Here is a 13,222-nt window from a genome sequence, read left to right on the forward strand (position 1 = left end):
ACATGATGACGTAACTGAAAAACCGTGACGTAAGGTGAAAAAGTATGCTTTTCAACAGTAATTTGGGACAATGTAAATAATGATTGAAGTTGTACAGAGGTGAAGTTATGGTAGAACATTTTAGTCCAAACAAATTACATTCTAAAACCTGGTGACAGATCCAAATGGACTTTTGGACAAACTGTTGACAGGTTGTTTTTGTCCGCGTAGCTTTTGTGTCTACTTTTATGTGTGGCAAAATAAATTCAAACCTTCAAGGGAGATTCAGTTGACTTCAATTCATCCCTTGGTGGCCTTTTCAATCAAATTTATTTTAGATGGCACAAACTAACCTCCAACACATGTTACAGACACAGCAACCTTAATTTGTTTCTGAAAAAAACCCAAAATTTGTGAGCAATTTGAAAAAAGGCTCCCATACAGCAATAAAGCATTGTCAGGCCAGCGTTGATTTACGACCAAGTTAATCGAATCGCATCCAATATTGAAAATGAGTTTGTTTCAAGCCGGTCTGTCAATAACAATGATAAAAGAAAGCATTGTCAGGCCAGCGTTGATTACGACCAAGTTAATCGAATCGCATCCAATATTGAAAATGAGTTTCTTTCAGGCCTGTCTGTCAATAAAAATGATAAAAGAAAGCATTGTCAGGCCAGTGTTGATTACGACCAAGTTAATCGAATCGCATCCAATATTGAAAATTAGTTTCTTTCAAGCCTGTCTGTCAATAACAATCATGCTTGACAGGCCTTTGTCACGAGACAATTAAACTGACTTCAGTCATTGTGTTTTTGACACGAATCACTTCGCATTTTCTGTACCACACGGCTCACTTTAATCAGCTTTCATTGGTTTGCAAAATCATCGTATGCTTTCATATCTAGTTAAAAAGACACGTACATAGAGCGTCGCTAGGATATCATCACCCTCTTTCGACTGCTCCGCAGGCAACCACAAATTTGGTCCCATGACTACGGTCGCCAGGATGTACCGGGTAGACTTGACTGATTTACTTGATGGGACTCTACATTAATGACTTGCATGCTTTTGCCGTCTTTTCTACTGAAAGAAGCGCTATCTTTTATTGTTTGACTTTTAATTTATTTCCAATTTGTACTGGTACTAAGAGTGCCGGTAATGGAAGACCCGCCTCATATAACCTTTATAAGGGATGTGTGTAGCAGGATCCATGCATATCTGACCATCAAAATTAGATGTTTTTTGAGGGGTAGAATTTAACATTCACAGCCACAAGTGGTTAGCGCATTCAGCGCTCTTTGACTGATTTGGTTTAAAAATGACCTGCTGCCTATAATTGAGAACTCGTTGGAGATTGCTGCTAAATCCGAAGGATGATATATGAGGTGTCTACCTACTTATTTCTTGGGAGCGGCACACATCGCATGCATCTGATTACACAGCCTCTTCTACGAACATCTGTATGGATAAGACTCCTTACCACTTCTAACGATATGTAACGACTCAGATTTACAACTTCAAAGGTAAAGGTAAAGGGGGCGAACCTGTGTTAACAGGAACGGAGTGCCCATCTCTCTTTCGTTAGCGATTGGGCCAGACTCATACGCTGCTGTGGGGGGATCGCCACACCTCCTCCACAGCGAGTCTGTTACCTTTCAGCATTGAACAATGCCGGTACCCATTTAACACCTGGGTTGACAGGAGTAATGAGGTAAAGCGCCTTACTCAAGGGCATAAGACGCATGGCCACGGCGGGGCTCGAACCCACAACCTCATGATCATGAATCCTGAGCTCCACCGCTAGACCACATGCGCCCACGACTTTACTCAATCTTCTAAGCTTCAAAACTTCAAGGAGTCAGCATGGAAGTGGGGGATAATCACACTTTAGGCAACTGCTGCAGTAATGGAACAATTGACAATGCAACATCGGGGAGGTTTATCCCCCATGGTTATCGGTCCTACTTGTTTTGTTCGCTCTGGTTGGGCTTCTGAGTAACATCGTAGTGATTGTCACCATCTTCAAGTCCAGATTCCTCCACGATGTCACTCATTACCTCATCCTGAATCTGGCCGTCTCCGACGGTCTCTGCTGCTTCATGTTTGGCCTGGAGATGTTCATGGATCTACTCAATTACCCCAACAACCGCACTGGTCCAATCGCTGAAATACTCTACTGCCGGCTCGTCCACGGTAACTACTTATTTCAGTCCTTCGCCTACGTTTCAGCTTACAATCTTGTCACCATATCTCTCGAGCGATATGTAGGCATCGTCAAACCGCTACGATATGTCAAAGTCTGTCACAAAAGTAACATCAGATGCGCTGTATGCTTAGCATGGATGCTGGGCTTCTGTGCCTACACTGTCCACCTTTTCGGTCTCATCTACGACCCATCTGAAGCAACTTTTGCAAAGAGATGTCGACTTTTCCACGACTGGCAATGGCATTTTGTGCCATTCGTGGGTGGTTTCGTCATCCCTCTGCTAACAATGATGTGGGCTTACTCTCGTATTGTCAAAGCGCTGAAAGAAAGCGCCCTCAGGCAACAAGTCTCGCACCAAGCCAGAGCAACGCAAGAGGCAACCAAGCGCGTGGTTCACATGATGCTGCTCGTCACCGTAGCGTACGTGATCCTCTACATCCCGACCCAACCAGCCTACATGATCATCGTCAGCATCAAACTAGGACACTTCGAACTGACGCCCCTAGGAATTCTCCTGACGGACCTCATCAGTAAACTCCCCGTCTTGCTCAACTCTTTCATCAATCCCTTCATCTACGCGTTCAAATATAAAAAGTTCCGCAAGGGGCTACGCGAGATTCTGTGCGGACGACAAAGAAACGGTCTAGTGCATGCAGGGGGTAAGAAAAGTGAACAATCTATCCACACTGTGGATATTTAACTTTAACTCCTTAGACATTTTTTTGCTAGGATGTAGCCTCAATCCTGCAAAATCCTCCAATTAGCCTCATGGCAAAATAGCATATGGGTTACTCCATGAAGTTCGGGCAAAAAGTGTGACATTGGGTCAAAGTTCCCAAATGTTGATCTGAATATTGTTCTTGATAGCTCAACTACTATATTTTATAGGAAATAGTATGCTTTTTCCCCAAAACATAAAACTGAATTTGTGGTTGATCTTTATATTCATGATGGGAAATTCAAAATACCTATGCTACATGGACACCAAATCTAAACAATTGCTCTGAACATTTTTGAATGGGTTAGGTTATTTGTCAGTTTTCTTGTTGTTTAAGATTAACTTTTAGGGTATAATCAAAGGAAAAAAACAAATGGTTCAGCAGATGCTCAAAATAAGTTGATACAACCCATTGTAAATTGAGGCTTTTAGTGTAATTTTGACAAACTTGTGCTTGTTTGGAAAAAGTAACCAAATCAGCTAGAAGAGATCTAAAATAGCATTTATGAGTAAAAGTTTGACTTAAATGACACAGTCAGTGAACCACCTTTCTAAAATGATGTTCAAAATGTATGTCTTTGCTCGTCGTGCTGAGAAATATGGCTGACAATGTGTCAATTTTACCTATGCTACATGGACACCGTGTCTTGTAAATAGGTAGAAAACAGCACAATTTATCCAGTTGTAATGGTTGTGTTGATTATATTTGTTCTTCTATAATGACCCCTTTCTCTGGTTGTTTATTCACTACAAACCTTGCATTTACTTTGTTATTTATTCATGTGACTTGAGTGAAGTCTACTCAGTGTGACTCGAGACAAGGCTATACAAAGTATTGATTTTTCTAGTGGAGCCAAAAATAGTATTGATTTATGGAGCTGTGATTTTGAACTTGTATTTTGTGAATATTTCTTAGTCAAGGAAAATGAACATTATGTTTAGATTTTAAAGAAGAATTATGCTTATCTTGATTAGAAATGTGTATTATCAAATTATTTGTCATCATAGGTTTGGCTTTAGATCACTTTTGTGGATTGTTCACTTGACGTGAACTGCACGTTGTTAATTCACAGCTCCCAAACCATGCGGTCGCGGCAAGGCATAGGCTAGGCAGTGCCTGCCCGATCTTTACAGGTAAATGTATTGTACTTTTTTAGGTCATTTTTGAATGCAATTATTTCACCAAAAATCCAGATGATTATTACTTATGTGCCCTTTATTGTATCAGCAAATTATTATAGATTAATATGGTGGTAGTTTTGGAGAATGTAATGAAGTTTTTGGAGAGATTTTTGCTGTAAGATTTAGGGAGCACTGTGACCAAATGCACGAGGGTTAGCAACCCATGTTTGCACTGATGGCACACACAGTGTGACCATGTGCAGTGCGCGTGCGTGAGCAGTACATGTATTGTGATATGTAACTTACAGTAGTTTGTGGTTTAAGAGTGATTTTATTTGGACGTAGGCCTATATTGCATTATTGGGCACTTAATTGTCTGGAGACCAGTTTATAGAAATGCTTACAACTGTCACTGTCATATAGTTTTGGAAAGTTCATGTAAGTTGGTGATCATATTGTGCATTTTAGGGACGGATGTGGGTGCTTGCGGTGTGTGATAGTGTGTGCGAGTGTTGGTCAGTCAGTGCGCAGGGCCGGCCTGTCTGTTTGTGATTCCATCCTTGGGTGCTCGATGCGGTCACCATACTTGCATATAGGCTTTTCACTCTTGGTAATTAACTGGGTAATGTGTGTACATCTTTATAATACATGTACGCTTATTATTTCATGAGTTACACATGTACATTGTTTGTATTTTGAAATGAAACTTATGAGTGCCTGCCCGATCTTTACAGGTGGCCCCACCTGGGCCGATTCAGTTTGAATAAACAATCAGAGCAAGGGAGATCCAGTTTCGGTGTGAGCACTCACTCCAACAAAGAACCTGCGTGCCCCCCTCTTCCCTTACTCCAGAACCAGACCAGAGCCCCCCTTCCCTGAAGTCCCCGCGCTAGAAGGCCCCCCTCACAAGCGTAGTCGGCAGGATGGTTGGAGTTGAGCCCATGCTGAGCACCTGATAAGACTGAGGAGAGCTGCTGGATCCCCGGTCTACGTGTCATCGCGACTCAAGTATTAGTATTTTTGTTGTAATAGTTATATTCACTGATCTGAGTGAGTTATTGTTTTCTGTATGGAGTAACAATCAAACAGCTTAACGAATCGTTAATTGATCATACATAAGGTGACTGTGTAATTCAAGTGTTAATAATTTTGTGTAAGTAACTGCCAAATTACACAGGCCTACAATTGCTGTGTAATCCCAAGTGTTCTTTATCACTGAGTGTTAAGTTTGCTGGTTTAGTTTTGAATTAAGGTGCACAGTGCACATCCAGTGTGATTCAAGTATTAATAATTTTGTGTATTAACTGCCAAAATACACAGACCTACAGGTGTTGTGTACGCCCAAGTTTTCTATATTGGCTGACTGCTAAAATTGTTTGTTATTGTGTTTACCTAACTTTAGAGTTGCACATCATATTTACGAGAGAAAAGTTAGCTAAGTGTGTTAGCTTGGTTTTGTGTCGATTGCTTGTGTACTGCCCATTTTGCATCTCATAAGGGTGTTCAGTCTGCTTATTGGGATTGAAAGATAAGGAAAGTTTATTTTAATTTTGCAAATTGTAAGACACAGACACAACATTTTTTGGTGTTTATTGCAGTATAAAAAAAAAAAGGTGTTTATTGAAGTTGGATATCAATTATTTCAAGTGTTACCCGTATTGCTGTAAAAGTTGCCCTGTCTGTTAAGATTGACAAGGAGAAACAAAACTTTACTTGCATTTTGCAAATTTTAAGATCTTGCAAATTTTAAGACATTGATACAACTTGTTCTGCAGGTTATTTTAAAGGTGTTGACATAGTTTTCCACATTTGTGTGTGTATACCATTGTTGTGGAAATTGACACAGACTTTTGCACTAATTGTGATTTGTATTTTTCTGCAAACTACCATTCAGTCAATCGTTCTACATTTTTCATTGTAGAGAATTGCATATTTTGCAGTATTTTTCCCCTTCCCAACTATTATGGCCTCCTACGTCAAGGTGCAAGGGACTGGGCATGTAAATCGGTTCCCTTTGGATGATGCTGGCTCCCTCAACCTGGCAGTCCTACAAGCCCAGTATCCTACTGCTAGAGGACTTCTTTACTCCGAAGACGACTGCAAAGTGGTGGTGCCGGCTCAACAGGGTATTATCAAACCACCGGCTGATGGGTGGAGTGAGCGCCTCTATTCGGTTCTCCTTCCGGAGCCAACTACCCCTCCTACAAATGAGAAGGCGATCCTCGACATCCAGTCTCAGCTTATGAAGCTGCTCCTTAAACCCCAGACCCAGTTGGTGATGGCGCCTGAAAGGAAGATGTCAACATTCGAAGGCAAAGTAGGCGAGGTGAGGGAATTCATCACGAACATGGAGAATGCTTTCAAGCGGTATTCAGTTCCAGAGGATCAGCAAGGAGCATTTCTTCTGGATTACCTCCGAGGTGGCCCGAAAGCAGAGGTGAAGGCTCTCTTAGCTGAACGAAAGACGATTGGGGAGATCATGACGTTTCTGCGAGAATCTTACCGTGATAAGCTACCCGTGGGTGAATTGCAACGGCTGTTCCTTGAAAGAAGACAGAATCCAGGGGAGCCTATCCGAGACTACGCGGTTGATCTTGAGAAGCGCTTCTTGCGTCTCACCCGAATGGATGCTAAGCTGTATTCTAAGCCCGACTCAACTCTTGCTGAACAATTCATCGAGGGAATTGATGACTTGTACCTTCGCAATTCCTGTCGGGATCTGTACGAACGGGGTACCATCGAGACGTTCCGTGAGCTGAGGGAGTACGCCATCAAGCGGCAAGGGCGAGAGGAATCCCGAAGCAAACCCAGCGACGTGTACAGTGCGGCTATCCAAACGTCAGCACTTCGAGCGGTTGCCAACGAAGTTGTTGATGCAGTTCGTCAATTGACGCAACCATCCTCTGGCCAAGCCCCGATGACATCCGCAAATCCGCCAACCTACCCCCGTGGGCGAGGATGTTTTAACTGTGGCAGGCACGGCCACATAGCTCGCTTTTGTAGAAGTGATCGAAGATCGGCCTACCAGTGGAGGAGCGATAACACTTACTCCCGCCAGCCAATGCCAAACTACGTGGAGTCGCCTGCCCAGAATCAGATGCCAACCCACCACACGCAGCAGTACATGATGCCACCATATCCCCAGAGCTTTGGTCCTAATCCTCACCCATTTATGCCCAAGGAAGAACAGCAGATGGCAGCACCATCCCACACAGAGGCGTTAAACCGCAATCCTCCGCTGTAGGGAGCCGTACCGTGGAGATTAATGTAGGCTCAATTGGAGAGACTACTCCAGAATTTATGCAGAAGGCTGTTGGAGAATGTTTTGCTGTTGATGTTTTATTTTCGAAAGTTAAAGTGACTTGTCTGTTGGATCCAGGATCCCAAGTCACCACTGTGGGGGAACGATTCTTCAGTCAGTGTCTCGAACCTGTGGGCTTCAAACTTCAAGCCATACCGGAACCATTCACACTTGTGTCTGCTAATGGTTCTTCTATCCCCTACATTGGGTGTTTTGAAACAGATGTTGAAGCCGTCGGACTGGTCATCCCATCTCGGGTGGTGCTTGTAATCTGTGAGAGGTACTCTTCACTAAATGCTTGGAAAAGCGGGAGTGTGTATGGTATTCTAGGTATGAATGTTCTCCAGGGTTGCTGGGAGGGGCTCATGTCTACCCAACAACATTCCCGACTGAAAAGGATCCCATGGCCAACTCCAGATCCAGTTTGGCAGAAGGCAATGCAGACGGTTAATCGGCGGTTGACATTTGGTGCAGAGGATGGACAAGTGGGACAGGCACGGTTATGTGGACAGCCCTTGGTGCTTTCTGCCCGCCAGGGAGTGGTGGTTGAAGCCAGAAGTCGGACAGGCCCAGCTGACGAGGCATATGAGGCCGTTCTGGAGCCAACCAGTGATGGAGGTCTACCATCGGGTGTCATTATCCCACCATGCCTGGTGAAAGTAGACAGTGGGAGGTTTCCTGTTGTCTTGTACAACGAAACAGACGCTGAGGTCGTAATACCATCGTCAACCTCACTGGGAAAGCTCTACCTGGGGTATTCTGTGTCGTGTAAGGATGGCCACAAAGAAAAGGAAAACTCAAAAGTGGAGATCAAACAGGAGACGGTAGCTGTCGAAGTGCAGCCAAGCTCAATGCCTTTAGCAGTAGATGTCGATGTGGCGGTCCTGGAAGATGAACAGAAAGCAAAGGTGGCATCTCTCCTGAGAAAGCATGAGAACGCTTTTTCGTGTAATGACCAAGACTTCGGTTTTGCGGATAAAATTACGCATCGCATTAGCACCGGGTCTGCACATCCCATTCGACAACGGCACCGACCTCTACCACCCTCACAATACAGAGCAGTACGTGAACACATTCAGGACCTACTCAAGAAGCAGATTATCCGGGAGAGCTCAAGCCCATGGGCATCTCCTGTGGTTATTGTTCAAAAGAAGGATGCCAGTATCCGGCTATGCGTTGACTATCGGCAACTTAATCGACTCACTCATCGGGACTCATTCCCGCTCCCTAGGATCGAGGAGTCCCTACAGGCCCTAGGTGGGGCCAAGTTTTTCACTGTTCTGGACCTCACCAGTGGTTACTACCAAGTCGCCATGCATCCAGATGACATCGAGAAAACTGCCTTCACTGTTCCTTTCGGCCTATTTGAGTATACGAGGATGCCCTTTGGCTTATCAAATGCTCCGGCTACATTCCAACGTCTCATGCAGAGGTGCCTTGGGGACCAGTGCTTTGACAATGTCCTAATCTATCTTGACGACATCATTGTTTACTCCTCCGATTTTGACTCGCATTTGGCGCACCTTGACAGGGTTTTCACCAGGCTTCGGGAACAGGGGCTTAAACTCAAGCCGGCAAAGTGCCACCTTCTTCAGCAAGAGGTGCGCTACTTGGGACATCTGGTCTCGAGCAAGGGAGTAGCAGTGGACCCGGAGAAGATAGAAGTTGTTGTTGATTGGCCGGAGCCTAAGACTGTGAGGGATGTACGGGCGTTTCTTGGTTTCACTGGATTTTTCCGGCGTTTCATTGAGGGTTACGCCTCCATTGCAGAGCCACTTTTTCAGCACTTGAAGGGTGACCGAGCAACAAAGAAGAAGAAGAATAGGCCAACCAGAGATGAGATCGAACTAGGGTCTTCTGGCCAGGCTGCCTTCAGGTCGCTCATTGATCGGCTAACCAAAGCCCCGATTCTTTCATATGCCAACTTCTCTAGACCATTTCGGGTTGAGACAGATGCCAGCGGCACCGGCTTGGGAGCCATTCTCTTCCAGGAGGATGATGATGCTCGACTTCATGTTGTGGCCTACGCTTCGCGCACACTGAAGGCAGCTGAACGAAGTGGTCGTTACAGCGCTTTCAAGTTGGAGTTGTTGGCCATTAAATGGGCGGTGACCGAGGTCTTCAAAGACTATCTCTTGGGTAACAAGTGTTGCATCGTGACCGACCATCACCCGTTGCTGTTTCTGGACAAGGCCAATTTGGGATGCACCGAAATGCGGTGGGTCCAGCAACTCAGCTCATTCGAGTATGAGCTTGTCTACCGACCAGGCAAATGCAACCAGGCACCTGATGCCCTCTCACGGCGATGTAATTCCCAAAATGAAGCTAACGTTGATCAGGAGAACCAGAACCTATGTGAGCCAGTCGAACCCATGGTGATGTTGTCAAGTTGCATTTCAGCTTGTCTCACAGGCTACACCTCTGGTGCATTTCTGCCACCGGCTTTGTGTCACCACATTGAAGCCTGTCGTATTGGCGGCATCAGCTGTTTACCAGGATACACTCTCATGCAACTACACAATTTACAACAAGAAGACCCTACCCTGGGGAAAGTCATGAAGTTTGTTGCAAGGGGACAGAAGCCAGACAGGCAGGAGCGAATGGGTTGTCCTCGTGATGTTCTCCAGCTGCTGAGAAATTGGGATCGGCTCTTTGTCCGAGACAGCTGTCTGTACCGAAAGGTGATATCTCCGTCCAATAAGCAACCTTGCTTTCAGCTGCTGCTTCCTACCAGTCTTCGTGATGAAGCCCTCCGCAGGTTCCACGATGAGTCTGGCCACTTTGGGTCAAAGCGCACATTTCACCTTCTCTGGACAAGATTCCATTGGCACAACATGTATAAGGCCGTGAAAGAATGGTGTTCCAAGTGTCGGCGTTGCGCTGTAAGCAAACCCCCTGTACGTCAGACAAGACCCCCATTCGCCACCCTATCTGCATCGGCCCCGATGGAGGTTGTTGCCATGGATTTTACAACCCTTGAGGCATTGGATGGTGGTTTCGAGAATGTACTTGTCGTGACTGATGTCCACACAAAGTATGTGTGGGCCATACCAACAAAGGACCAGCGGGCCCCCTCTGTTGCACGAGCTCTGGTACAACATGTATTTCTTCCTTTTGGCTGTCCCCTCCGCCTCCACTCAGACCAGGGCAGGAACTTTGAGTCCAACGTCGTCCGTGAGCTTTGTAATTTGTATGGTATTCAACGGAGTCACACTACCCCGTACCACCCTGCCGGAAATGGACAGTGTGAGAGATTCAACAGAACCTTACACAACATGCTTGCTGCCCTGCCTGAGAAGAAGAAGAAAAAGTGGCCAGAGTATCTGCCTGCGCTCGTATATGCCTACAACAATTCTAAGAATTCCACTACAGGGGTGGAGCCATTTTTCTTGATGTTCGGTAGGAATGGCCGTTTTCCACATGGCTTGGTCTTAGGCGTGGAAGCCTCCCCCAAGAGTGGTAGAACCCTTGGATCTTATGTCTCGAGACACCAGAAGGTCCTAAAGGAAGCTCGGAGAATTGCAAGTCGCAACACTGAACTTGCAGCGGCAGCTCGACAGGCCCGACAAGCTCGCCACAGTTTTGAGAAACCACTCGAAGTGGGCCATTATGTTCTGGTGCGCCAACATGGACTCAGAGGCCGATCCAAGATTGCAGATCATTGGCTCGACGAACCACACCTGGTAATCAAACGGCCATTCCCAGATCGCCCAGTGTATGTGGTGCGGAGCCACCTTGGTCAAGAAAGAGTCGTACACAGAACAGCGCTCAAACACTGTCCTTGGCTCCCTGAAAACCGACCTGTTGAGTCGTCATCAGACAGAGCAAGTGATTCTGAGACCGACTCTTCGTCCTGCCCCAGGGCCTATATGCTCCGTCCCCGTGCTACTACCATCAAGCCAGGTCAGCTGCCAATCGGTGTGGAAAATGCTCCTTCCTCCGATGAGTCTGATCGACCCCAACCACAGGTTAAAGAGGAGGAAGAGGTGGTACCAGAGGAGAGTCCCGAACCTTCAGCAGTAGATACTGCCCAGAATGGGTCTACTTCTGCAGCTCTGCCCAGGCGGTATCCTGTTCGGAGCACACGAGGAGTGTTGCCAGATCGTTTTTAGTAATTTGTTGCTATTTTGGAAAGCGTTTTCGCATTTTCTCTTGTTCGATTATTGATGCTGTGCATCCCCAAGGAGAGCTTAGTGGTCCACTGTTTGATCCAGGTTCTCTGGCCTTTGGTTACTGACCCTTCTGTTCAGATCCCCATCATCGAGGACGATGATGACTAGGCGTGGAAGAGTTGTAATGGTTGTGTTGATTATATTTGTTCTTCTATAATGACCCCTTTCTCTGGTTGTTTATTCACTACAAACCTTGCATTTACTTTGTTATTTATTCATGTGACTTGAGTGAAGTCTACTCAGTGTGACTCGAGACAAGGCTATACAAAGTATTGATTTTTCTAGTGGAGCCAAAAATAGTATTGATTTATGGAGCTGTGATTTTGAACTTGTATTTTGTGAATATTTCTTAGTCAAGGAAAATGAACATTATGTTTAGATTTTAAAGAAGAATTATGCTTATCTTGATTAGAAATGTGTATTATCAAATTATTTGTCATCATAGGTTTGGCTTTAGATCACTTTTGTGGATTGTTCACTTGACGTGAACTGCACGTTGTTAATTCACAGCTCCCAAACCATGCGGTCGCGGCAAGGCATAGGCTAGGCAGTGCCTGCCCGATCTTTACAGGTAAATGTATTGTACTTTTTTAGGTCATTTTTGAATGCAATTATTTCACCAAAAATCCAGATGATTATTACTTATGTGCCCTTTATTGTATCAGCAAATTATTATAGATTAATATGGTGGTAGTTTTGGAGAATGTAATGAAGTTTTTGGAGAGATTTTTGCTGTAAGATTTAGGGAGCACTGTGACCAAATGCACGAGGGTTAGCAACCCATGTTTGCACTGATGGCACACACAGTGTGACCATGTGCAGTGCGCGTGCGTGAGCAGTACATGTATTGTGATATGTAACTTACAGTAGTTTGTGGTTTAAGAGTGATTTTATTTGGACGTAGGCCTATATTGCATTATTGGGCACTTAATTGTCTGGAGACCAGTTTATAGAAATGCTTACAACTGTCACTGTCATATAGTTTTGGAAAGTTCATGTAAGTTGGTGATCATATTGTGCATTTTAGGGACGGATGTGGGTGCTTGCGGTGTGTGATAGTGTGTGCGAGTGTTGGTCAGTCAGTGCGCAGGGCCGGCCTGTCTGTTTGTGATTCCATCCTTGGGTGCTCGATGCGGTCACCATACTTGCATATAGGCTTTTCACTCTTGGTAATTAACTGGGTAATGTGTGTACATCTTTATAATACATGTACGCTTATTATTTCATGAGTTACACATGTACATTGTTTGTATTTTGAAATGAAACTTATGAGTGCCTGCCCGATCTTTACAGGTGGCCCCACCTGGGCCGATTCAGTTTGAATAAACAATCAGAGCAAGGGAGATCCAGTTTCGGTGTGAGCACTCACTCCAACAAAGAACCTGCGTGCCCCCCTCTTCCCTTACTCCAGAACCAGACCAGAGCCCCCCTTCCCTGAAGTCCCCGCGCTAGAAGGCCCCCCTCACACAGTACTTAACTGAAAATTAAGCAAAAAAAAATAACAGCGTTGCTGTTGAAACCCCTCAGCCAGAGTCAGGTTATCATCCGGGAACCATTAACATTTAACTCACCACGGTGACCTTGACCTTTGACCTTTTGACCCCAAAACCAATCCCAACTTGCCTACTCCCAAGGGCAACACCCTACCAAAGTTAGACATAAAAATCTTATTTCTAACTCAAGTTATCATCCGGAAACCATTTACCTTGAATTCACCATGCTGA

The 13,222-nt window shown here is 45.1% G+C and overlaps 2 protein-coding genes across 2 annotated transcripts; both read left to right on the forward strand.

Annotated features, from left to right (window-relative positions):
* Nucleotides 1-985: 985 nt before the first annotated feature.
* Nucleotides 986-2,885, forward strand: LOC119740685 (galanin receptor 2a-like). Its single transcript, XM_038216063.1, has 2 exons — nt 986-994; nt 1,917-2,885. Exons 1-2 carry the CDS (start codon nt 986-988, stop codon nt 2,883-2,885), a joined length of 978 nt encoding a protein of 325 aa, XP_038071991.1.
* Nucleotides 2,886-5,988: 3,103 nt separating this feature from the next.
* Nucleotides 5,989-12,692, forward strand: LOC119740694. Its single transcript, XM_038216075.1, has 2 exons — nt 5,989-6,973; nt 7,207-12,692. The coding sequence occupies exons 1-2, from the start codon at nt 5,989-5,991 to the stop codon at nt 11,436-11,438; spliced, it is 5,217 nt and encodes a 1,738-aa protein (XP_038072003.1). The 3' UTR covers nt 11,439-12,692.
* The last annotated feature ends 530 nt before the right edge of the window (nt 12,693-13,222 follow it).

This window comes from Patiria miniata, unplaced genomic scaffold, assembly GCF_015706575.1.
Source record: "Patiria miniata isolate m_02_andy unplaced genomic scaffold, ASM1570657v1 HiC_scaffold_10, whole genome shotgun sequence".
NCBI classification, from domain to species: Eukaryota; Metazoa; Echinodermata; class Asteroidea; order Valvatida; family Asterinidae; genus Patiria; species Patiria miniata.